The sequence below is a fragment of the Corvus hawaiiensis genome, chromosome 4 (genome assembly GCF_020740725.1).
Source record: "Corvus hawaiiensis isolate bCorHaw1 chromosome 4, bCorHaw1.pri.cur, whole genome shotgun sequence".
Taxonomy (NCBI): Eukaryota; Metazoa; Chordata; class Aves; order Passeriformes; family Corvidae; genus Corvus; species Corvus hawaiiensis.
In genome coordinates this window covers 55,441,516-55,467,726 of record NC_063216.1, presented here as the reverse complement: position 1 = coordinate 55,467,726, position 26,211 = coordinate 55,441,516, and the positions used below count along the sequence as shown (strand labels likewise).

Below are 26,211 nucleotides of genomic sequence, written 5' to 3'. Positions count from 1 at the left end.
AGTATTAAGAAACCCAGTATTGGGAAGAGCAGTCCTCCCCTCAGGTATATCCTAGCAAAATAGAATAATCTTTAGAAAGCAGATTTTTGACATGGAGCTATACATTACAAGCAATACATAATATTTTTCATGAAATACTATTGCTTTTTAAAATACAGTAGATTTTAATTAAACAACAGTAGTAAAATATTTTAGCTTTAATCTGATTGCTTAGTAGCAACCAGAAACTCCACAATCTTTCTCCTCCAATACTACGGGGTTTTTTTTTTCCTTAATTCTGCAATCTTATTCCACCAAAGAATGAGTCAGGCATCTGGAAAGATACTTTGCAAACAGAAACTTCTGAGTAATATTTCACAATGGCTTAATCTTGTAAACATCTCTAGAAGTGTAAGATCATGTCTTGGTTTGAGACAATTCAAAGGAGAACACTCTGGAATGAGTCATTTCCTTTAAGGATTCCAACAATCCCTTTCCACCAATAAGAAATTAATACTAATAGATGAAAGTGAAAAAACAATGGTTTATTAACAAACAGTGCTGAAAGGCATGGGGAAAAAGAGTAAGTAACTGCTAGATATCAAACCGCTAGACCTCAGGCCCCACTGGAGCAAAGAGAGACCTGAAATGCTGGAAACTACCCGTTCCCAAAATGGGCCCGGCAGGAGGACTTCTGGCTTTGTAGGACAGAGTGACAAGATGGCATGAGGTCCCTCTCTGGAAGGCAGGACCTCACAGAGCCATTCCAGCAGCAGGCAAAGAGCTTCCCCATGGCAAGACATGGCAGAGTGGGCACAGCAGGTGAAACAGCTGGGCTGGAGCCACTCAGTGCATCCCCTCCCCAACTTGGCATAGTCAACAGCGGCTTGCGCTGGAGCACGGTGGCTCTGCTCCACTTCTGCCAGTGCAATGCCCCCCCCCCCCCCCCCATTCCCCCAGTTTCTCAGACAGGCAGCTGCAGAATTCACCCTCAAGGTAGCTCAAAGATCACTACTGCTTCTTCTCTGAGCCAAGGGGGAAAAAAAAAAACAAAACCTGAAAGAAAAAACATTACCTGAGCAAAGATCAAGCAGCCAGCGATGCAAATACCACCCTGCAAAGAGCCCCAAGAAACCTTGCTGGAGAGCTTCTAAAAACTCCTGCACAAAAGCAACCTCCGCACATACACACGAGGTCCCCTGCTGCAGGGTCTTAAACATACAGGAACCATTTTGGGGCACAGATGATTATGGGATAATGGGATATCATTATGAATCACCCTAAGACAGATCAGTAGACTGTTGTCCTCATGGTTTTGAGATATAAAAAATGAGAGTAATGGGAAGGGTGGTGTCTAAGTACTCCTTCAGCAACTGTAAGAAACAGTAATCTATGTCGGAGAGAAGGTATCAACAGATCCCCTTCACAGAATCATAGAATCAGGAAGATTGGAAGAGACCTTCAAGATCGTGTAGTCTTACCATCAACCTGGCGCCACCATAACCACCCGTAACCGTATCCCAAAGTGCCACATCCGGACCCTTCTTGGGCACTTCCAGAGACAGTAACTCTACCACCTCCCTGGGCAACTCTTCAAATGCCTAACAACTCGTTCAGTGGAAAAAAAAAATTCTGATATCTAATCTGAACCTTCTCTGGTGCAACTTCTGGGAACAGAAGACAAAAATGGGATAAAGGGCAAAAATATTATGATTGTGTTTAGTTTTAGTACTTGAAAAGTTAAGATCTTCAGTATGATCTGCATATGTAATTCTTAGGCGAAGACTTCTCTCGGGTGTACTCGGGGTGGGGGTGGTCCTGACTGTTGGTAATAGGTGTCTCTGCTATTGCATCATGCCTCTGCACAGCAGTAAGAGCTGTATGACCTGCGATTCTTTTGCTTACACTGATTCCACCAGAGAGGATTTTGCATTTATGAACATAGTTGTTGTTTTAATATTCTTTCTCTTAAGTATTCAGTTGTGATTTATATCTTGCCCTCCATGAAACTGCATATTTTTTCCAAACTTTGGATTGAAATTAATCTGTATGTAGAATGCATCACTTAGGCTGTGTCTTTTAAAACTATTTTTTTAAATGAAAACAGAAGTGTGCCACCTTTTTTTTTCTTTTTACATTTTGACATACTTTTTTTCACCTGGCACCTTTTCTTTCAGGAAACAAATGACTGCACTGATGTATGCAGCTAGAAAAGGCTATGCTCGGGTTGTTGCTTTTCTTGTCGCTCATGGATCACACATAAATGCCCAAGATGAAAATGGATATACAGTAAGTGATTTATTTTGTGTGTTGTATTTAATGATAAAAAAATTGAAGAAGCAAATACCCACTAGCTTGTTTCAAAATACAGCTTTTTGAGAAATATTCCTCAGAATTTTCTGCTTTAACACCACTTTGAGATCCTTTTGCATTAATTGTCTCCAGTTTGGGCTGTGCTTTATGGATTGAAACTATTGGGTTTTGCTCCATATGTAAAATTGGTAAAACAAGGTTGTTCTTTGCAGGCATTAATATGGGCAGCACAGCATGGACATAGAAGTGTAATTTTGAAGTTGCTTGAGCTTGGAGCTGACAAAAATCTACAGACAAAGGATGAAAAAACAGCAGCAGATCTAGCAAAAATCAATAAACATTCAGAGGTATTTCATTTCTCTTAGAAATGCAAATTCTGTGTTTTGCCTCAAAAATATGTTCATTAATTGTATAATTTTCTGTAGAAGTATTACTTTAATAACTACATTATAGCAGCTAGTTGAATACTAGTGCTGTTACATTTATAACAGACTATTTTCTGTTATACTTTTCACAGGGCTGTAAAGGCTATATAGTAGTGTTTTGGAAACCTTTTTTTTTATTCTTTCAGAATCATTGGCTTTAGATGAGTATACAAAACAAGGGATTATTCGTGTTTGCAGTGTTGATATGAGAAGTAGAAAAACATGTTGTTTTTTACCTATCTGCCAAAGTACGTGAGAGAATGCAGGTATCAAACTGATTTGTAGAGTATAGTTTCTCATTGAGTTTGGAGGTGAAAAGACTAAATCCAAAAAGAAGAGGAGTTGGTACTGGCTGTTTTCAAAATCTATTCTCCAAAGAAAGGTATAAGATAAGGTAAATTGGCTATCAGATCATGGAAAGGACAGCCACTAATTATCAATGTAGAGAGCTATTGAAGACAACATGTATTCTCCTAAAATAAATATGTTTACTGCTGTATCAGATGATACATGGTGAATCAGTCAGACCGTATTCCTGTGTATTTTGTTTTGAGTTACTCTTACCAATGATGTGGCTTTTTACAGTGGCTGTTCAAAAATTTATAATTTAGTCTTATGAATTGTAATTTACAGCTTGTTTTTCTTGCCTCTTTTTTTTTTCCCTGCCAGACTCAAGGGCTAGGCAGGAGCAAAAATGATAACTATGCACAGAGCTGTCAGTGGAAACTAGCAAGAGCTGTGTCTGAGGCTCAGTGATCTGCTAGCTCAGGTTACTGAAAAGGGTTACAAATGCTTTCTGCCTTTGATAAACAACTTGTTCAGCAGGTTGCAGCCATATTATCTTATAACATGACTTTCTCTGACATGGAGGGAATACAGGCTCGTCACACTTGAGAGATGGCTCTTGCCTCTTGACCTTTAGTGCTAACTTTCACACAATTGGTGCAAAGTCTTGCAGATGGTATTGTGATATTTAATGGTCATGAGCTTCTTCCAGCTTCAGGGTCTGCTCTTGAGGCTGTTGACAACCCAAAGGGGCTGTCATATAGACTATGTCTGCAGAAACTCTTTCTGGGACGGAGAATATTTTTCTTTTGTATTATTCAGGATTTGACTGGGAGTTATTTTTCTTCCAAACAGCCTGTATGGTGCTGTGTTTTAGGGTTGTGACCAAAAACAGTGTTGATAATACGCTGGGATTTTAGCTATTTCTGAGCAGTGTTTATGCAGAATCAAGGCCATCTTTGTTTCTCATGCTGCTCCCCATCTCTAGCAAGTAGGCTGAGAGTGAGCAAGAGGTTGGGAGGGGGCACAGCTGCTCATTCCAGCTGACACAAGGGGTATTCCATGCCCTGTAGCATCATGCTCAGCAATAAAATTGGGGAGCGGGTGGGCACTGGTCTGCTGGTAGGGAGGTGGTAGGTGCCTGCCTATGCATCACTTAGTTTTTGGGTTTGGTTTTTTTTCCCCTTCACATATCAAATTGTATTGTCTCAGTCCATGAAAAGTTTTCTCACTTTTACCTTTCTCATTCTCCCCCATCCTGCTGGCCTTAGTAGGGGCTTATTTGCCAGCCAGGATCAATCCACGTACTTGTGTATGTATATAAAACTGGCTAGTCACCTGAATTCCAGGCAAGTGGTCTCACCATTCATTTAGCTTTATTGAGGTTCTACTTCTTTTGCTGAATTTTGTTGTAACTATCTCAAAACCCACACAGAGGCAGTTCAATGTCTGGAATCCATCAGTACTGCGTAGTGATGCCTAGCAGAAGGCTTCTTCTTTAATCAGTTGAAAGAATCCCTGTCTGTCAGACATAGTTAACTTAGATTGTCAGTTGTAAATTGGTAAGTGTTATGGTTATATGTGCACTGGAAATGAAGACATGAAAAGAGTCATATGCCTTGTGCCCTTTAGAGAATTTATTGCACTGAGTATGTAGAACTCTTGTCTACAAGCGGCAAAAGTGAATGACTGTGTTGATGTTTGGCTTTTTCTGTAGTGGCAGACTTTTTTTAGACCACGTGATAGACACTGTTGTGCTCTGTGTCAGTTCATCGTTGTGCCAGAATTTGGTTAATTGAGAAACTCTTAGTTTAGTTTCAACTTTTCATTATAGATATATGCTTTAGAGAATTGGCAGGTGTTTCATGCTCCCTGTAAGTAGTAATTGATTGTAATGCTATTCCCATATATTTTTTATGCGTTTTGTGTTTTAATAATAATTAATTCATTTTGGTTCTTCCAGATATTTAGTTTGCTCTCTTTGGCTGCAAATCACTTGCAAGGGAGATACCATAAAACAGTTGAGCACGAGGCTATCTGCAAATTTCTGACAGCTGTCTCTGACCACAGAGTTGGGTAAATACAGTTATAGTGTAATTTTAGCTTATAAACATTCCTAAGAGATTATATTTGTTCATATCAATGATTAAGTTGTTCTGTTACATAATGTGTCTAGATTGGAGTGCTACCAAGAGTCCACAGTAAGTATATTATTAATGTACTATCAATTTTTCAAGATTGCTAAGTTCCTTGGCAATATAAACAAAGAGCATGCTCATTTCATCTCTGTTAAGTTCTTATGCTTCCCTGTTGCACACTCCTTGTTCTGTGGTTATCTTTTGATATTAAATATTAATACCAAATTATCATTTTATATGAAATTGTTGATGCTTTCACTGAATGCCTGTTTTCAGCTTCATTGCCACCAAGAAGGGCTATGCCCTTTTCTTTTTTCCTGAATCAATTGGAGTGTCAAAATTAAGTATGAACACCAGTTAAGCTCTGGAAGTTTTGGCAGACTGTGCCCCTGGCCCTGAGGCTTGAAGGTGCCCTGTGCCTGAAATCAGCACCTGCTTCAGCAACTTCAGAGATCCCGGATATGATTTTGTGCAAGAACTTGGCTAAGAAGTCCTCAACAAACCATCCACTTTCATCCTTCAGCTTGAGATGTGTGATCTTAAAAAGGCACCTTGCAGTGCCCATAGTCGGTTCTGATTGGTCAGGTTGACCCAGCTTAGCCAGCTCCTGCTGGATTTGGAATGCTCTAGTTTTGTAGCATTAGGCTGGCTGATGGGCTGATGGCAGTTGACAGGGTAATGGTTCACAGTGAAGTAGTCTCAGAGTACTTCAGACAAAGCCTCACCAGATTCTGTTCTTAGAATCCTAGAATCATTTAGGTTGGAAAACACCTCCATCGAGGCCAACCCATGACCGAACACTACCATGTCAACTAACTTAATACTAAGTGCCACATCTAGTCATTTCTTGAACACTTCTAGGAATGGTGACTCGACTGGGCAGCCTGTTCCAATGCTTGACCGCCCTTTTAGTGAAGAAATTCCTCCAGATGTCCAACCTGAACCTCCCTTGTGTCAGCTCTCGTCTTGTTGCTAGTTGCCTGGGAGAAGAGACCAGCCCCCACCTGGTCACAGCCTCCTTTTAGGCAGTTGTAGAGTGATAAGGTCTCCCCTGAGGCTCTTTTTCCCCATGCTAAAGAACCCCAGCTCCCTCAGCCTATCCTCACTGGACTCACTCTCTAGACCCTTCACCAGCTCTGTTGCCCTTCTCTGGGCACTCTCTCCAGCCCCTCAATGTCTTTCTTGTAGTGAGGGGCCCAGAACTGGTCACAGAACTTGAGGTGTGGCCTCACCAGTGCTGAGTACAGGGGGACAATCTCTTCCCTAATCATGCTGGCCACACAATTTCTGATCCAAGCCAGGGTGCTATTGGCCTTCTTGGCCACCTGGGCACACTGCTGGCTTATGTTCAGCTGTCAGTGAGTACCCCAAGGTCCTTTTCTGCTGGGCCCCCTTCCAGACATTCTTCCCCCAGCCTGTAGCACTGCATGGGGTTGTTGTGACCAAAGGCTGCACCAAACACTTCGCCTTGTTGAACCTGATACAAATGGCCTTGGCCCATTGTTCCGGCCTGTCCAGATCCCTCTGCAGAGCCTTCTAACCCTCCAGCAGATCAACATTCTCACCTTGCTTAGTGTCATGTGTGAACTTACTCAGGGTGCCCTCAATCGCCTCATCCAGATCATTGATAAACTATTAAACAGGACTGGCCCCAACACTGGGCCCTGGGGAATACCACCAATGACTGGCCACCATCTGGATGTAACTCTGTTCACCACCACTCTCTGGGCCTGGGCATGCAGCCAGGTTTTAACTGAGCTACCAGCTTCTCCAGGAGAATGCTGTAGAAGACAGTATTGGAGGGTTTACTGAAGTCCGGATAGGCAACATCCACAACCTTTCCCTCATCTCTTTGGTGAGTCACCTAGTCTTAAAAGGAGGCTGGTCTAGCAGGACCCGTTGTTCCTAAACCCATGCTGACTGGGCTTGATTCCCTGGCTGTCCTGTACATGCTGTGTGATGGCACTCAAGATGCTCCTTCAGTCTTTGAAGGGAAGAGGAAACAGACCTTTATTTCAGGGCCTAAAACAAGACAGAGCAAAGTATGTCATAACTCGGGATTTTGGCCAAAGATTCATTGAGGCAAATGCAGTAGTCCTTTCAGGATTTTGTTGGATTTGCTCTTCAGTTTAATTCTTTTCATTACAGTTCATCTGATTGTTGAAAGCTGTTCAGTTATTTTTCCTCTTACACTTTTATACCCCTTGGTAGGACAGGGAATCAAAATTGATGTTTTATATTTGTTTATAAATGTTAAACTCTGTACCTGCAGTTCAGTGTTAACTACTTCCTCAGTCTACCTTCTGAACAGTAGTCTTCTGACAAGTTTCTTGATGGAGTAATTTCTGCTATCTTTAATTACAGACGGTCCTGTTTTCTTGATAACCTTTTTTGGCTTAAATGGAACCAGAAGGATACCAGTTGGGAGCTGAATCCAATTAATATGAATGTTATCTGATAAGAATACGTACTTACCTTCCTTAACCCACTTCCACATTTTTCAGGCTTTTGTGACCCAGCTTTAAGGTTCATTTGGAATGTTTTGTGACTTAAAATGACCTTTATGTATGAAAGTCATCCCCTTTAGGTTCAATTCAATTTATTAGACAGAAAAAACATCTATAAATTTTTGATAGATTTAAGTTGTATGCTTATAAGGTACTTCTGTTGTCAGCAGGTGTGTGCAACTTCAGGTTGCTCCCAAGCTTTTCTGTAACTTCTGTAACATTTTGTTCTGGATGTCTTCTTTTTTTTTTTTTTTTTTTTTTTTTTTTTCCAAATTTACACTGTTTTTAACTACAGTCTTATTAATTATCTTTACAGTTCCTATTCGACTTTTGATGATATGGAAGTGTTTTTACATGGTCTTGATCTAGAACACATTAGAGGATTATTGGAGGTAATTTTGTGGTATATCTGCTACCTGTGAAGTAATCAGTGAAAGCAAAATAAACCTACTGCATAATAAAAAGGTTATATCACTATTAATATATTAATTCAAATAAATTTCTTAAACAGAAACTTATTTATGAAATGGGTAGTTAAACTGCAATGGACTAAGTTGGATTCTTTGATTATGTGCATTAATCACAACACTGGATGTTTCTAAACTAGATGGATCTTTCATTGCTTCAATATTGGTGTTTTGTAGCTGGTTTTGTTCCTGAAAACTGAAGTAAAACAGGGAAGAAAATCAAGTTAAAACTGTTGTATTCTGAAGTTCTTTTTTGATGTCAGAAACCCCTTTGTTTTATACAGGAACAAGATATAACTTTAAGACAACTTCTGACCATGCAAAAAGATGACTTAATACAGGTCAGCTTACTACTTTATAGCTTAATTTAATTTTGTCCTCTTTTTTAAATGTTTTTAATGTCTTAACTTCTCATTATAAATGTCTAACCTTGCAAGAATTCTTTCAGCATCTTCTGCAACTTCTTGAATTTTAATGTTAATATAGACAGACTTATTCTGAAATATGTAATTTCACAGTTCAGTGATTGATCAGGAGCAGGAAATAGTTCCAGTTTATATTTTAGTTGCTACCATTTTTAGTTTTTAATTCTGATTTCTCTGAAAGGAAGTCAGTTCTAGAATTAACAGTAGATAATACTAAACAACTCTTATAGGTGTGGTCCTCCTTTGTGAGGTGGTTATTTTTGTTGGAGAAAGAAGAGCTGTCTTACATTATAATTGCTTAAATTGTAGAATCTCATATCCCACACACGTTTGTATCCCAAAAAAAAAAAAAAAGGGAAAAAAGAGAAGATTTTGTTTCTTACAGTTCACTGCAGCTGGGAAGGTTGGTCTTTCGCTGTTTGCAAAGGTTGGTCTTTTGACTACGTGATGCATTACTACAAGGCTTCAGTTCTCAGCTGAGATTGGTGGTTGCTTTTCATTAGTCTTTGCTGGAATTTTGCCTGTGGGAAATGAAAGGACTTTGTGCTTACAGGAGGATGCTATGATAAAATGCAATTATAGGAGTCTCATTGGAACAACATAAGTACTTGAGGCTGCGGGATTCTTCTGAGCACTCTGTACTGGGGAGCTTTGGAACCTCTGGTCTGGGATTCCAAAGACGCCTCATAAAAACAGCCGCTTCAAGACTGCTCCCTGCTACTGGCGCTAGGCATGTCCTTAGTGTCAGCTTTTTTTCTCCTTATCCTGGTACCAGCAAGGTGTGTGTTCTAGCAGCTGGATCCAACGTTGTATTCCTTTAGAGTGGACATCAGCAAGGATTGTTTTGCTTGACGTTTTGTCTTAAAACTGAGTAGAGTTAATTTTTCTGACAGAACTCACAAGTAATTCTGTATTCTCAGGGGGTGCTCATACAGGGAGCTTTGTCAATGAAGAGATTTTTAAGAGTTCATCTAGGACAAAATATTATAAGGCATGTCAGTGTGTTTTGATATTACTGCTCTTCTGAAGCCTCAGGGTCATTGGACAGCATCCTGGTGTCCTGGGATTTTTAGAACTCTAAAGCTCCTATTGATAGTAGTTTTGTCCTTTAAGGAGATTCTTGTGGATTTCTTCTCATTACTATGTGAGCTGCTGTGTTGGTCATGACTGCAATAAGTGGTAAATCTGTCTGAGTGTATGTTAATAATGATCACTTGCTTTGGTATTGTTGTCATTGCTTGTTTGTGTCCAGGAAACATTGGGGAAAGAGGAGACAATTGTGGACTTCAGTAAATGGCTAAGCTTTATGGTTCCTTCTCCAAAGAGGTGTAATTTCGCTCAAAATCATACCTTCTGTTTCGGTGTTCTAAATTGTTTGAGGCTCCCTGTTCTAAAAGCAAACAAAGCTTTGAACAAACTGAAATAACTACATGGATCAGCTGCTTCTACACAGGAAGATAATATCTGTAAGAATTGAATTGCTTTGGCTGTTAACTTTGCGACAGCAGGAAACAGTTCCTGAAAAATAAGTCATCCTTTGTGCATGGACATAAATTAATTAATGAGTCTTCAGTTGAGAAGTTAAAAAATGACATACCACTCTTGGCTTATTAGCACTTCGTAAGTTATCCTAAATTCTTGATGCAGTCTAGTTTTAGAGCTCTGCTAACGGTTTTTCCCCACGCTGCTGATAGAACAAATCTAATCTGTTTCCTTGTAACTTCAGAGTTGAAAGTTTTTACTGTGATGGCAGACTTTCAGCTAACAGCCAGCTGTTTTAAATAGCCTGGATCTTATTACTACAAAGATTAATGATGACCTCTGACGGATGCCTCTGAGCCAAGCTGCTTTATATCCAGGGAACTGGGGAGAAATCCTGTCATTAACATGATATGCTTTCTTCCATCAAACAATATCAGGAAGATATTTTCTCTGTAAATATCTTTATCTGTATTCTACAACAGAGCCTAAACAATGAGTCTTTCAAGCTGAAATCCTTGCATTCCTTAAGCTTATAAACTGTTCCATTCTGGAAAAAATGTGTTCAATATACTGGGACATGTCTATTCAACATTTGGAGGTTTTTGTCTACTACTTATGACATTCACATTTTTTATTTTGTTTTAAGCATTTTTCTCATAAGGTAGCAACAGAAGTAATTTTGCTTCTGGATGCATTTAGGACTAAAAAGGTTTCTTCTGACATTTTATTTAGTTTAGAATAAGAGAAATTGTCATCCTGTTTTGGATTTGAGAATGTATAATGAAAAGTTGACACATCAAAATTCAAAATATAATCCAGAAATTAAACTACATAATTAGATAATTATCTGGTCTATATCACAGTTCCAGGACTCATTTCTCTGCCCCTACTCCCTGAAAAAAGCATTTAATATTTGACAGAAATGTGTCAGGTTATTAAAATTAGTGGTTACTTGGGCAAAGTGGCATTGATACAAGAGTTTATGCATAGCTTGACTGGTTTTATCTGTGCAGTATATCATCTTTCATGTGTTGAGGCCATCTTATTCACCTCTTGTCACGTTCATGCTGGAGTGTGAGCTTGGGGCTTGGATTTGGAGGGGCTGCTTTGTATGTATTTAAGTAAAGAATAAAATAGATGTTCCTAGAGTTGATCTGGCTAAAATTGAGAGTGCTTATAGTCTGTTTGACAGATATAAGCAAGTTCTTGTACAGCACTTTTGCGTTCTTAAACATGGCCACTTCACAATAATACTTGCATAATTTGGACTGCAGAGTGCAAGTGAACCAACGCCAACTTAAAAATTCACTTATCCTTCAAGAAGGGATTACTGCACTGTGGTTGTTCCATGCATTCATTCTTGCATGAGCAGTCAGATTCTGGGTCACTTCGTGTTCTTGCAGAGATGGTCTAGAAATGGGAAAGTAGTTTGGACTGATCTATCAACCTTCCGTCTCTTGGTTCTGCACCTTCTACCTCCAAATGCAGAATTACTGTGGTGGTAGAAGGCTTTATCTATAGTGACATTTATCACATTCTGTACTTCCCGACACATATTTTTCAAGATGTGGTGGTGTTAAGTGATTCGTTTGCAGAAAAACAAAATGATATTTTATTTCTAGAGGAACAAAGTGCAACATCTTCCTGATACGCTGGTCAGAAAGCTGCATCCTGATTTGCTGGTTTCAGGAATGAGAAGGTGGAGTCAAAAGCAAAGGCAGTCTTCACAATAGTCCCTACTTTAAATAAGATAGTTTTAATCCTCAAGATGCTATTGTGTAAATCAGCTTGCTTCTTCATGATGAAATGACTGCTGTAATGCTTTGTAAGCCTTAAGAAAATATTAGTTCATTACAGATAGGGCTCCACAAGGCAAACCTGAGAACTAATGAATTGAGCAAACTTACAGCTCAACACAAGTGAAGCAGATTATTTATAGGAAACCCAGATCTTTCTATCTTAAAGCTGCTAGTGATATTTGCTAAAAAGACTTCAGTAAAATTTATTCAGGTACCCATAGAAACCTGTTAGAAACTCAAAAGTTCTTGACACATGTAGTTAAATTCCCGATTAATCTTGTTGGGATTTTGCATTGCTGAAAAACTTACTTGTCTATAAACTTAACATGGTTTTGAAATGTTTAAAGGCACACTTGTGAGCCCATAGTTACCTGTTACCTGTAATTGGTGGAGAACCTGGAGGACAGTTTTATGCAGTCACAGTGAACATTGGGTGCCAGAGCACTGGGTCTCAGAGAAAAGCAAGCATTTCCCTAGGCACTATCTCTTCCCTAGAATTTCGATCTGATGTGGGTTGTCAACTGTTTATTCAAAATTCTTTCTGACAGGAATCTGGGAGACTGCAAACACTAACATCTTCCAGATTTTTGAGGGTGCAGAAGGTAACTTAAAGTCCTCAGAATATCAGTGAGGGTCCCATACAGCCTAGCTTTGGAGACTCTAAGATCCTTGCAGTCTCAAATGCCAGAGTGGTCTACTCCTGTTGAGTTAGATACTCAGCTGGCACCTTAGGAACAAAGTCAAGAGGTTTTTTGCTTGTGTGGAGGAGCATCTTAGGGCTGCTGCTACCAGAAGTCCTGCATTGCACAGCAGCCTGTCAGATATGAGCAAGGAAAAGTATTGAATGTGCCACAGAAGCATTTCCCTTTTAACAAATGAACTATTCTTTAAGTGTTCTGAAAGAAAACTCTCAGCCTAGGATTTAAATATGACTTAAAATTCAATCTGAGATACTTGATGGATAGCACAGCTGCCAGTGTTTTCTGTTCTAGGCATCACTTAGAGAATCTCAGTTACATAGTATATATCTTTTGTGTTTTCCTTCAGTTAAAAAAGATGTCTTCCTGTAAAATTCTCTATTTTATGCTGATTTGATAGTTTTCACTCTTTCTTTGAGTTAATGCTGTATCACCATAATGATGATTCATTATCTTGCTGTCAGAGATGATTCTGAAATAGAAAACCTAACATCCTGACAACACAGGGGTACTTAGGCAAACTGCCTTTTTTTTTTTTTTTTTTTTTTTAATGAACCCTAAACAGATTTTCTGAGTATCCTGTGCAATTTCGGTTTGGCAGCTCCTCATCTCTTGCCATTTTGTTCTGCATCATTGAATATTTTCTGTGGTTTTATTTTTTTCTTTGTCACTTACATACATTGTAGCTGGTTGCAATAGCTTAAAAATAACTTCTTTTGAATCTTAATATTTAGAAGCTTGTGCAGTAAGTGTTATGGTACTGTTATGTCTGGTTAAGTTTAAAAGTAAATAATATTTGGAATTACTCTTTAAATTTAGATTGGCATTACAAATCCTGGAGATCAACAGAAACTCCTAGATGCTATTCACGGGCTGCAAGTGGAAGAAAAAAAAATTGAAGATATCTCAGAAATTATGAAGCTGGAAATGAGGTATTATTAATAGCATATCTAAGGAAATGGAAGTGAAATATTAACTATTTAAGGTGACTGTGTTATTTTCTGTGGCTCAAAGGTAAAAGTGTTTCACACCTTATCCCTTAATGCATAACATTCCTGAGAATATGCGAGTTAGTGGATTATGAGAGCTGGTGGTGGCTGTGTTTTGCACAAAGAAAGTTGGAAGCATAGACAAGGTAGGCTCTGCTAGTCTTCCAATCAAATCTGTCTGATTGTAAGATGCAATTTTAAAAAGTGCAGGAGGGAGAGATGCATATAACTTCTGCACAGGCCTTTAATTTTCAACTCCTAATACAATATCTTGTACATGTGTATCTTAAATCATAAATGCTTCTTCTCTTTAGATTCCAGATTTTTTCATTGTTTTTCTCTTCCACTAGAAGCAGTTTTTAAAATAATCAAAATATCTCTTTTTTTTTTTTCTCTTACCAATTAAGCAGTTTAGAAGCTATTTTCCTTATCATAGATTGTATGTATCAGTAGGTTTATAAGGAAACTTTTTAAAGAAAGTGTTACTCCTTCAGATTTCCATTCCAACTTGATATTTTTTCTCATTATAGTATTTAAGCATCAGGTCTGCAACACCTCTCATACTTTTACTATAGTCTTGTGCAGTACCATGGAAGCCAGGCCTGAGCTGAGAGGTACGTTCCTCAGCTGTTAAACTTAATAAGTTGCCTAAGCACTGCTAGAGCACTCCACATCCAGCACAAAATAAAAAAGGAAGGATACAGTAAGTACAAAGGAGCCTTAAGATTTCTGAAGTCTCTTGTTCTTTTTGTGTAAGTACTTTTTTTTTTTTCTGGAAAGCACAACTAGACTTCAGTTTAAATTCCATGGTCATATCTTTCCTCTTCTTAATTCCCAAACTTACAGAAGAATAGCTACTAATAATGGATTAGATAGTAAGGGTTCAGCGCCTCTTTGAAGTGTGTGTATTCCCCTCTTGACTAGTGATCTGACAGCTGTGCTGGTACTGTCATAGATATTACTTCCCTCTCCAAAACAGTGGGGAGAACTGTCTGTATTATTTGAATGCTGTAAGGCTAGAGTCCCTGTTAGTTATGTTGTTCATTGGCCCAAAGAATATGCTTGGGTTCAAATTCAATCTGTACGTGTCTCCATGCCTTGGAGGGAACTGAATTGCACTGACACTCTGCGTTAGCAGTCATGTCATAATGTGATCCTGCCATAGTGTTGTCTTTAGAGTCCCAGTTCCATGAGACTGTCTAGTATGTATTCCACTCCCAACCAATTATTCATACACTGATTGCTCCCAGTGCTGGTGCTGTGCTGGTATCTTTATCCATAACTGTGTTTATGAAAAAGAGACTTTGTGGCCTGCTTGAGTTATGTTTTTGCAGCACAATGCCAAGTTTGAGCTGTAGGACATGGGAAGATGTGCAAGGCATTTGAAGAGGCTCTTGAAAGACTGAGATGGGCTGAAGAGCAGGGAGTTCATGTCCTGATGGAAGACTTTGATGTTGCTTTTGGTCTGTGAGGAGATAAAGAATTGGCTGGATAGTCACTCTGGGCAAGAGTTGTGGGCAACGGCTCAATGTCCAAATGAAAACTAGTAACAAGTGACACCCCTCAGGGGTTGGTGTTGGGGCTGGCGCTGTTTAACATCTTTGCTGGTGACGTGGAGACTGGGATTGAGTACACCCTCGGTGTGTGTGCCAATGACCCTGAGTTGTGTGGTGTGCTGGAGGGAAGGGATACTGTTAATTTTCTCTGTTTCTGAATTTCAAGTTCTTTTACTCAGAGTTTGGATTAAAACGCAGGAGACACCAACCAGGCTTTTCTTCTAATTGTTGTTTATTATTTTCTTATCTATAGCACAGCTGTATGATATGTGCCTCTTAGTTGGCAGGGTGGAAAATGGCCCAGAGTTCTAACTTCCAAGGCTTTTTAAGGTCCAAATTAACCAATTATGAAATACCAAGTAATATGTTTTTACTTATAATCCAATAACTATCTATTCATGGTCTGCAGTGCGAGTTTTTTGAACCAATACCAGAACACTCAGATTTGTGAAGAAGGAAGAGAAAAGATGAAGGACAAATCCACACCCAAAAGCCTCCATATTGTAACCTATTATTACCTATATCCCCTAAACCTAATTTTCTACATCTCTACATATTCCACCCAGTGATATGAGTTTTAATTACACAGCAACAACCTCAGTGTTATCACACAACTTAGGAAGCTTTTCCCAGGATTTTGGATCGAATACAGTGTACTTCTGAGGATCACTGCCTCTCAGTACTGATAGGCTGAAATTCTCAGAGCCCAGGGTTCCAGCAGGATACCATTCAGCCAGACCTTGACAGGCTTGAGTGGTGGATGTGGGAAATTCCGCAAGGCCAAGTGCAATGTCCTGGGTCAGGACAATCCCAAGCACAAGTACAGGCTGAGCAGAGAATCGACTGAGAGCAGCCCTGAGGAGAAGGACTTGGGGGTGTTGGTTGACAAGAATAATAGAAACACAGAATATCCTAAGTTGGAAGGGACCCACAAGGATTATCAAATCCAACTCCTGCAAGAAGCTCAACATGACCCAGCAAATGTGCACTTGCAGCTCAGAAGGCCAATCATATCCTGGGCTGCATCCCAAGAGGAGTGGCCAGCAGGTCAAGAGGGGATTCTCCCTGTCTACTCCACTGTCATGACACTCTACCTGAACTACTGCAACCAGCTCCAAGACTCCCAGCATAAGAAGGGGAGTTCAGAGGAGGGCCACAAAGATGACCAAGAAGGCTGGAGCACTGGTCCTATGAAGACAGGCTGAGACACTTGCAGGTGTTCAGCCTGGAGGAGAGAGGACTATGGGGAGACCTTAGAGAGACCTAAAAGAGCCTACCAGAGAGACGAAGAAAGACTTTTTACAAGGGCATGTAGTGACAGGACAAGGGGGAATGCTTCACACTGATGGAGAGCAGGTTTAGATGTGATGTAAGGAAGAAATTTTCTACTGTGAAGGTGGTGAGATATTAGAATAAGTTACCTAGAAAAGCTGTGGATGTCCCATTCCTAGGAGAGTTCAAGGCCAGGTTGTATGGAACTTTCAGACACCTGGTCTAGTGAAAGGTGTCCCTACCCATGGCAAAGGGATTGTAACTAAATTGTCTGTAAGGTCCCTTCCAACTCAAACTATTCTATGATTCTGTAATTCTCCCATCAAAACAAGTGCGTACTTTCAGAAGAGAATCCTGCAAACTTGGACACGTCCTGCAATACTGAAGAACTGAAGTTTCAGCATGCAGGAGGGTATAAACCAGTATGATACGGATACACCCTAAGTACTTTAACAGCATCTGAGCCATTTCTATTAAAATAGAGACTTTGCTGCTGAGCCAAGGTGGTAGGCCAGAAATCTGTTAGGTGCCTTTAGAAATGGATGTTGGCTCTTCAGTGAGCGATAATTAGCTACAGTTTAAGGGGACTTTGCCCAGTTTAAGCTTTATGCATTTTTATGTGAAAATGTGTGCTTTTTTCAGATTGTTCCACAGTAGTGTTTAGTACATACATTCAAGCAGAGCAGCTTAAAAATTTGAACAGAGAGAGTAAGTGGAGAAATATAAAACATCATCCATCACCGTGTGTGGCCAAATACAATAAAATACCCACATGGTATCTGGTGCAGTCTCACACACCAGTCACATATCTTATTCCTAGTATAGTGTGGGTTTAGATCATATGTAGTTCTCAAAACCAGAAAATAATTGATTGATTTAAGACTGAAGTACACAAAATATGACAGCACTTCAGTTATGGCAAGCACTGCATAGTTTCCTAGAAAATTGCCTGACATGTATTCTAGGAATCTGACCTTGAGACTAAAATCTTAGGCTATGTTTACATGCTTTTATATAAAGATTTTACTTTCCACTTGTTCAAAGTCATTCTGTGAGAAGGAGAATCAGTCATTAAGTCATAGAAAAACTAACATAGTAGAAAATCTTCAACTGATTGATTATAAACTTACGGAGTGTCTAGCACTATTTAGCCACTGATGTTTTGACAGCCATTAATTCTTTTTAAAAGTGATCCTTTTTTGAAAATATTATTTCCATTTCTAAATACAAGAGCATGTCATTGCAACAGGTATAAAATTCCATGAAAATAGGGAGTTTTTAAAGAACTATGGTGTAATGAAGTAGTATGATAGATTAAATGTTTTTTCCCCTCCCTGATTCAAGCCCATGACATACTTTATATTTGCCAAGTGTCCTTCCAGATTTCCAAAGTATAATTTCCTTTGTGATGAAACACAAAAGGTGCCCTAACTGATCCCAGCCAGCTAAAAAGTTATCTTTCTAAGTAGAAGAAAATATTTGCGATTATGGCTTGACTATAGTAATGTGGGAGGAACTTTCAGACTATCTCCAGATGTTTAGTGTTTGTGTTCTTTACTGAAATACTCAGTCCAATTACATTGTTCTGAAACAAGCAATAGTTTATTTTATAAAAACAAACTAATAGGCTTTTGTACTTCCGCATCTTCATGAAAAGCATGTGCAGTATTGGTTTTAAACCTCCAGCATTCCTATTAATACTTCTGTATATTCTGTTTTAAGTGTTAAAGTCTTAACAGTTCAGCACTATTGCAAATCACACATGTCCTGAGCAGTGGCAGAAATTTTACTCACTAATGATCCTGTGCCCAAAGTTGAAGGAAAGTGCTCTATGGCCTAAATTCCATCTCCATTTAGATACTTGCACTGCATTGGCATGCAGCTTAGTTTAGCTGTTTGACAAATTTCGTGGATACCTCTTTGCCCTCAGAAGCAAGAAGCAAGTGGTGTATGTTGCATTTAGGTTTAATAGCAGATTGCCTAGGGAATGGAGGAATGTTAAGAGTCTGAATTAGTTTATTCAGATCCTATGGATCTGCAGAACAGGAAGATCTGCAGTAGGAACTTGTAATTGTCTCTTGGCCCTGCCTATTACTCACCCATATAGCTTAGAGTTATCAGAAACTTTCCTACTGGAGATACAGACACTTCTCAGGAGTTCCAGAGTTTGAGAGCTCACTCAGTAAAAGCAATTGGATCCTCTTCTTCCTTGCCTTCTTTCCATCTTCCTGGTGAATGGCAACAAGTTTCTGGCCAGCACCATGATTTATGACTAAAATTCTCTGACATTTCCGGTAAAGTTGAGTCAGTGTCATGTGGAAGCTCTAGAAACTTAAAGTTGAAAATAAACTGTTAAATTTTTCTATACCTTTCTCCACTTTTTGGAGACATGGAGCAAACTAATTTTGAGAGTTATCTTCCTGCTTGTATTTGAACACCAAGTAAAAATTTTCTTCAAAAAGGTAACATTGGATATTTAAGGCTCTATGTTTCCAGATCACAGAATCACCAGGTTGGCAGAGACCTCTAAGATTGAGTCCAACCCATGCCCTAACACCTCAACTAGGCCATGGCACTGAGTGGCAGATCCAAGGGCCAAGCCAGTATTACTGAATTCTTACTTTCTTCCACTCTGCTTTAAATGACCCTAAACCTAGTCATTTCAGTCCTAGCTCCAAAGTACAAACCAGACTTTTTCCCTGGCATCTACCTCAAAAATGTAAGCTGCAGGTCAAAAATATTGTCCTTCCAAAATAAGGTGGGGGAGGGAGAGGATGGGATGGGACAAACAAGGGGGGGAAAAAACCAAACTTGCTAAGGTGTTAAATGTCTTTAACTATTTGCTGTTAAAATGATACTGGGTTTTTTGTGTGTTATGAAACTGCATGTTTAACTCACTAGCCAGTGTTGGAAATCCATAGGTAATATTTGGCTTGCAAAAAGTTACAGCATTTGACAAATAACAAAATATCATTTTATTTTTCTAGTGAAGATGAATTCCTCAAGTTTCTTCAGAAGTTGAATAAAGAGTGTAGTAAGCTGATCATTCCTGTGCAGACCATGAACAACCATTTCCTCAAAAATTCTCACAAGGTATTCAACCAAACAAAAGATTGATTTAGAGTGTATTATTCCACCTTGTAAAATGAAAACTATGAATACTATGAAAACATGAAAACTATGAATACCAACCATCTTGGTTATTATATAGTTATATAAAGCTGTCCAATGCCCTTTCTCTAAAGGACACTTCTTGAAAATAATTTATTTCAAAGAGTTAAGCCACACAACTAAAGGAGATTGATTTGTTTCTTCATGTTTCTACTGATAGGAGAGTTGAGGTGACAAAAGTTTCCAACAAAGGCTGCTAGGAAGTAGTAGCTTGTTGTGCATAAATCATACAATTAAAACCCAGCATAAATGCAGTTATAAACATTTTCTGGCACTATCTTTTGTGATACATTAACTGTAGAATATTAAATTATAATCTACAATTATGTAATTATGGCAAATAACTGTATTTATTAACAGATGGTACTGCAGTGGGCACCAACTGAATGTTATATTGAAGTCTGCAAAGACTTGATTTGCAGTGTTAACAAGTTGGGAGAAGAAGTTGGCAAACTGAAGGACCTGGTGGTGGAGGTGGGTGTGTGTGAGTGAGGCTGTTAAATACTGTGTACAAGTTCCTGATGCAACCACAAATGTGGCATCCATCAGGGAAATGTTTCATACCTTGATCTGCCAACGGCTGTTTAGCTTTAGCTTGGGCATTGCATTGCTCTCTCCCTCTTCCACCTTTTCACGGACAGAATGAGAAATAATCTCTAATATTCCACTGCAGTGTGGAAAATCTCCAAAAGAAAGCACAATCTACCTGTGGAGAATCTCCAAAGGAAAGCACAATCTGCCTTTTTCTTTCTACTGCACGAAAGAATTAATTGGAATTTATCCCTGTGCTCTTGGACAGCCACTGTGGCATAGATGCCACGCTGAATACTTACACTCTTACTTTTTAATTAAGGAATCTTTTGTTTGGAATTATTGACTCACAAGGAAGATACTAAGGTTTTATGGATTGAATGGGAGGCATCCCAGATAACTGCAGAGTGACAAAAGAAGAGGGTGGGAGAGGTCAAGGCTAGATGTTAGCACCACATCAGTCATTCTCAAACCAACACAGTGACACTCTCTTGTCAGATGGGGTCATTTTAAGTAATAGGCTGGTAAAATGAACGGCCACTGGGGTTGGGTAAATGGAGCATCAGTGTCAGAAAGGAATCTGTTGCTGAATGAAGCCATGTGGAACTCAGACCTTGAGTATAATGCTACTAATTCGATTTCCTGTAGTTTAAGTAAATTTAATGTAGTATAACAGCCTTCTCCCAATAAATCACTTAACAGCAAATATATTAAGAGGTAGAAACTGTGGCAAAGAACTTACTAGCTATTTACTCCTTTTTTTGCATATGCAATCATCAATTGTGTATATATTTGCCTCCTATATATGCAGGCCAGTTATAACGGCTGGGAGGGTTCCAAGTTTGGTGCCACTTGACTTTATCTGTACATAAGGTTTAATAGCTGTCAAGATGAAGCGTGGTATCTTTGTGTCCTGTGTGAAACCGCCTTCTAATTACTTCAAAAATGCAATTCCTTTTTTAAATCCTGTTATGTTTTATGAATTTCACTTACGAGTGCTTTAATACAAGGCATTTTTGTTTTACTTAATTTATGATGGAGCACTTTTGAATGTAGAGCACCCAAGCGTTTAGTGTGAACGTGTGAATCTAAGTGAAACAGTTAAACCTCTTACATAAAATGTTTGTATAAATTCCCTTGAAGTCTTCAGTACTGTTTGCTAACCTTAATCATTACAAGACTTTGCCAGCAGTACATGTCTGTAGCATATAATTTTTGAAAGTGCAGTAAGTGAGATGGCCTTCCAAGCATTATGAACTAAGGTAGAAAATAAGAACCTAACCCTGCTGTCCTTTATGACAAGGCTCCACTCAGGTTCAGCATGTATTTGAGCAGGCACTTGTAAGGTACTTTCCCCTCTTCCTTTAATTTCAAGAAAGTCTAATCTGTTATGTATTTAACTTCCTTTATAAATAAACAGTTGTTTTAGTAATTAAATGGCAGAAGTTCTAGTTAAAATGTTTGACAGTTGGAGTTCAATTGTTTTGTTATTAGATTTTTGTAGCATCTAATAAATAGCAGTATTTTACTGCTGAGTAATTAAGTTTGTAAATGAACAGTTCGTTTTTCTAATATATGTTACAGAATGATTGAACATCAGATAAGATGAAGGTTTACACACATTTATTTCAAATTAAGTAGAACAGAGACAGAAAGAAGTAGTATCAATCCTAGATGCATGCAGATTCTTAGGACTGGGTGCTTTATAATCTACTTAAGAAGCTTTCACACTAACTTTTTTTTTGTACTTTTTACATGGATTTAACATCTGCCTCAGCATGAAGAGAAGAATGAACCTAACCGAGTGAAACCTCCAGAAAAAGCAGCCACCTTGGGAAAAAGATTAGTAAAAATGGGAGTGGTAACACTGCTTGGATTTGGTTTTTTCTTATTTACAATTAAATTAGTAGCAAAGAGAACCCAAAAATAATTTTAGTGCTGTTTCCGATCATATCTGTAGTATCTAGTATGTACTTGGATCTAAAAATAAAGTTATTAAAAATGAAAACTGTTACTTAAGAGTATCTTAGGGTTTTATTTTGAAATTATTGTTGTTTGAAATTCATTGTTGGTATAGAATGCAGGTCTAAAATCTTGTCAATGCTGCGTTTCTTTTTTTAGCATAAAGCTGTGATTATTGCTTACTAATTACTGGTTTCGGTTTTTACTTTAACTGTTCAGAGGTGAACGTAAGCAAATTCTGAGTATGTATCACGTTTGTATTTAAAATTATAATGCAGATGTGTTTTGGGGGTTGGGATGGTTTAAAATATTTTAAGTATCATGTTCAGTTTTAACTTGATAAAGATCTTTTCTCTTGCCGAGAGATACGTGTGGGGTTTTTTTCTTTTCACAATCAAGAGAACTGTGGAAATCTTGTTACATGTAGCCTAAAAAGTCATTTCCCACTGAACTATGATACTTAAATTATGCCTGAAATCTGCTTCCTTAGGGATACTCACCTCTATTAAGAGTTTCATCACATCTATTAAAAGGATTATAGTAGTCCTTAGCTATAAGAATGCAGACCTTAGAAGGCATAGCAGCTTGTTTTTTCTTGGTCTGGTCTTTCACTACAAATTTTTTCTTAATATTTTCTCCACTTAAAAAGGTGTTTGTAATCCCACAGTGAAACATTTACAACTGGTTTTGATCTGCTTACCAAACCAGCTATGTTAGGAAAAAAGGGAGTTGGTGTAAGTGAATTCAAACTAGTTATGTTTTTGCAGGTTTCAGTAAACATCTGTAAAAATGCTGAATATTTTGGAAGGGACATTTTTCTTTCAAAATGAAACAAAAGGAGTCTAAAAAAACATAAACCTGAATGGGTGTGTGAAACTTTTGGTCTGTAAGTTTTCAGAAATGTTGTGTGGAGTCTTAACCTTTCATATTCCCTCTAGAGACTAGTAAGGAGAAGATGAAAACTTGAGTGCTATTCCAATCACTGTTACCGCTGTTTTCTGCTTTTTTGTTTTAGGGAATTGCATTGTGTTAGTGTGTTTCCTTGTTACTGGAACTGTTTTACCTCCTTTCGTCCTTCAATGCCAGGAACATCCTACAGATTGATGAAGCCAGAGGCAAAACATAAGTTCGGGGATTTTTTTCTGGTTTTTTCTGCTCCCAAGCTGGTGTCAGAGTGGCTAAGCTGTATTCACCACCACCATCTACCAGAAGTGGAAGTGAACATTCTATCAGCATGAACAAAGTATAGAAAAGAAAATATTTTAAAAATGGTTCTCTGTTTCTTCATATTGCCTTAGAATTAATCCTAAACTAACAGGGTGCATATTGTGAAAGGAAGAACCTTTTATATACATACCACTCCTCCTCTAATCAGCTTGAAATACGGTTCGGTTCAATTGCAGTTGGTCAGTGATGGGATGACTCACAGGTAATACTAGAACTTTGACACCCAGCATCTTTTGGGAGTTTCTGTTGGGTGAAGATGTTTGGGGTTTTTGGGGTTGGTAGTGGAGGGGAAGTGGTCAGGCCTGTTGTTCAAACTGTGTTTCCTACATGTACTCTCTCATTAGTTAAGTGGAATTATTTCAACCACTAGTAAGTGGTTGAAAAGATTTCTGCTTCTTAGCCTGCCCTTCTTCACTTAAGTGACAATTTGCATTAACAAAGCCACTTCAAAGGACACTGAATATAACTTCCATTTCAAGAGATGCGTTTTCTGCCACTAGTAGATCTTGACATTTGAGACAATAGAAGTTTAAACTTTTTTTCCATGAATTTGGAGAAAAGATCTGGTCAGATGGAGGCCTTTAAGCTTAACTTGGAGCTCTTGCAGTTGAACAGAAAATCGGCTCCAGAAAAGTTTTATCAGTATTTAACTAAATTATTATGCCTTTGGTGTAAAGTACTTAGGAGGGAAAAAGTAATGCATGATAGTTGCTGGTAATTTTTTTTTCCAGTGTGAGAGTTACAGTAAAGTGATTTTGCAGAAGTGAGTCAAATGTCTGAACTTCAGGAGATGACCTCTAAAATAAGTTTGGAAGAAGCTTGGTCGTTTTAAATTATCTTATGGATCACCTGTTTCTGATGCTTGTAGTCACAATTGCAAGCACACATGTAAACATCATTTGGGTTAAACATAAGTTTTGTGCCAGCAGCATCCTTGGCATCCTGCACTGTTCAAGTATAGTGTTCAAAATTCCATAAACCGCTCACAAGAAGCAAGGGAATTGGAGTAACCACTTCAGGCTGTTTTCATTAATTGATTGATCAGAAACTGCGCTGCATGAAGAGGACATGTTAAGAGCCAAAGGAACAAAGAATATTTTAACATACCATATCATGAAAAAAAAAAAATTGCATTTACCTTCTTGGATTCCAAACTCAGGCTTGAACAATGCATTTCAAGAACCTTTATTCACTTTCATGTTGTTGCAGTGCCTCTTTCAAATTCTCTGACAAGGTGTCACAATATGGTAGTGATAGGGCAGGAAGCAAAGAAAAAGTTTCCTTCAACATCTGGCCCCTGAGCTACACTGTCAGAATTCTTACCCCCACCAGCACCTCCTAAGGGAGCCTTCATATGAAAACGTCCCTGCTGTGAGGCCTCCTCCTGCAAGTCGTCAAATTGCAGTCATTATCCTAGAACAGTAAGAATACAATGATTTGCACATCTATGAGGGGATTGGAGGAGAATGCTAAAGAGCTTTGCATGTATTAAGCAGGTAAGCTGCGCAGCCCTGCTGCTGTTGTTCTCCTCCTACAGTAGTGCAAATTGAGATGCTGAGGATTGAGTGAATTGGACCTCGGGCCAAATCCTTCGGGATACCTAGTTGCTTAAAGATGCAGTGAGGTTCCTACTTGCAATGTTATTGGATACCTAACTTGTTTTCATAGGGATGACTATTCATAAAATGGCCTTTTCTGAATCTTTAGGCTGTTATGTAAAATTAGGGCCTTGGGTGATCCTGTGGAGATCTGAAAGAACTGCAAGTTTGGTTTTTTTTAATTTTCCCATCTAAGATACACTGTGGCTTGTGTGTCCTGTGTCTCTCTTCTGTGCCTTGAGATTTGCTCTGCTCTTTAAATTTGACTTGTGCAGTACCTGACCTGTCATAAGGCATTACCCTTAATTATTCTTGTTAGCCAATTACAAGTAATAAAGAGTAGTTTGGGGTATGTGTATTCTTAAATTGAGAAAGAGTGAGCTTTCTGTTATAGTCTCCATTGACTTCAGTATGTGTTTGGTTTATCTTCTTTTATTTCATCCAAGTGCCTTGTTGAGGACAAGATTTAACATGTGCAATTTATTCTTCTTTCTTTTGTTGTCTTTGAACCCCTTCAGGTGTTCCCCAAAGCTATCACTTCCTCATAAGGGTGAGTAGGTGTTTGCATCTGCCTTCTGTTTCACCTGTTCTGCAAAAGCTACAGGTCGTCTTTCTCAAATAAAACTCCTGTGTTACTAGTGAAGTACTGCAAATATTGCTTTGGATCTTTATGTACAGAGACTTCAGTTCTGATACCTGTTAGTAGGTAGCAAGGCTACAAAGCCTTGAAGGTCTAACAGGTATCAGAACTGCAGATTTCTGCTTTTAAAGACATGTATTGTCATTTCTTTGTTCTGGAGGCAGGGAGACGTGTATATTTGAAAATTTACATTTCCCTATTCCAGAAATAGGCATTTCCAGGTAATGGGGCTATACTGAGAAAGAAGTGAGATACAGCATGGGCTATTACTGACATGAGATGATTATGTGATGGGTATCCTCAACAGTTTTAATAGCTGATAAATTCTAGTTTTTATCCTGATCCAAATGGTGTAGCTTCATATAATATAGAGCCATAGTCCCTGGAAGTGGGACTTACAGAGATATCTCTGGGGAAGGATTTTCAGTTTTTTTAAGATGTACTATGAGCTGTAGTATATATGGGAAGATGTGTTCTACTTAAGAGTTTGGTGGGGTTTTCTTTAAAAAAATTTCCAAGTGAGCCTTCCATGCCTTCAGCTTTTCTGAAAACAGTCTTCATTTGAATGTAGAAATACAGGTTTAACTACATTATTTTCATTAGTGTATTGAAAAACCTCAGCTCGATTTCAGAAGGTATGCAGAAAATGGGGCTTTCAGTGCTCTGGCTACTCCGCTGTCATCTGTATTGCACATGGCATGATTTCTTAACTGTATGAGAAACTGTGCACATGATACTTGTTGAAGA

General features: G+C 38.6%; 1 protein-coding gene across 2 annotated transcripts in view; it reads left to right on the top strand.

The window, feature by feature from the left end:
* The window catches only part of ASZ1 (ankyrin repeat, SAM and basic leucine zipper domain containing 1), a 37,968-nt gene extending 15,676 nt beyond the window's left edge, over nucleotides 1-22,292 (top strand). For both annotated transcript variants that reach the window (XM_048301641.1, XM_048301640.1), the window contains exons 5-13: nucleotides 2,157-2,268; nucleotides 2,505-2,639; nucleotides 4,966-5,078; nucleotides 7,964-8,039; nucleotides 8,399-8,455; nucleotides 13,338-13,450; nucleotides 19,323-19,428; nucleotides 19,867-19,980; nucleotides 21,815-22,292. In XM_048301641.1, coding sequence (XP_048157598.1) covers nucleotides 2,157-2,268; nucleotides 2,505-2,639; nucleotides 4,966-5,078; nucleotides 7,964-8,039; nucleotides 8,399-8,455; nucleotides 13,338-13,450; nucleotides 19,323-19,428; nucleotides 19,867-19,980; nucleotides 21,815-21,967 — 979 coding nt within the window. In that variant the 3' untranslated portion in view covers nucleotides 21,968-22,292. The remainder of the gene's footprint in view (nucleotides 1-2,156; nucleotides 2,269-2,504; nucleotides 2,640-4,965; nucleotides 5,079-7,963; nucleotides 8,040-8,398; nucleotides 8,456-13,337; nucleotides 13,451-19,322; nucleotides 19,429-19,866; nucleotides 19,981-21,814) is intronic.
* Nucleotides 22,293-26,211: the final 3,919 nt, after the last annotated feature.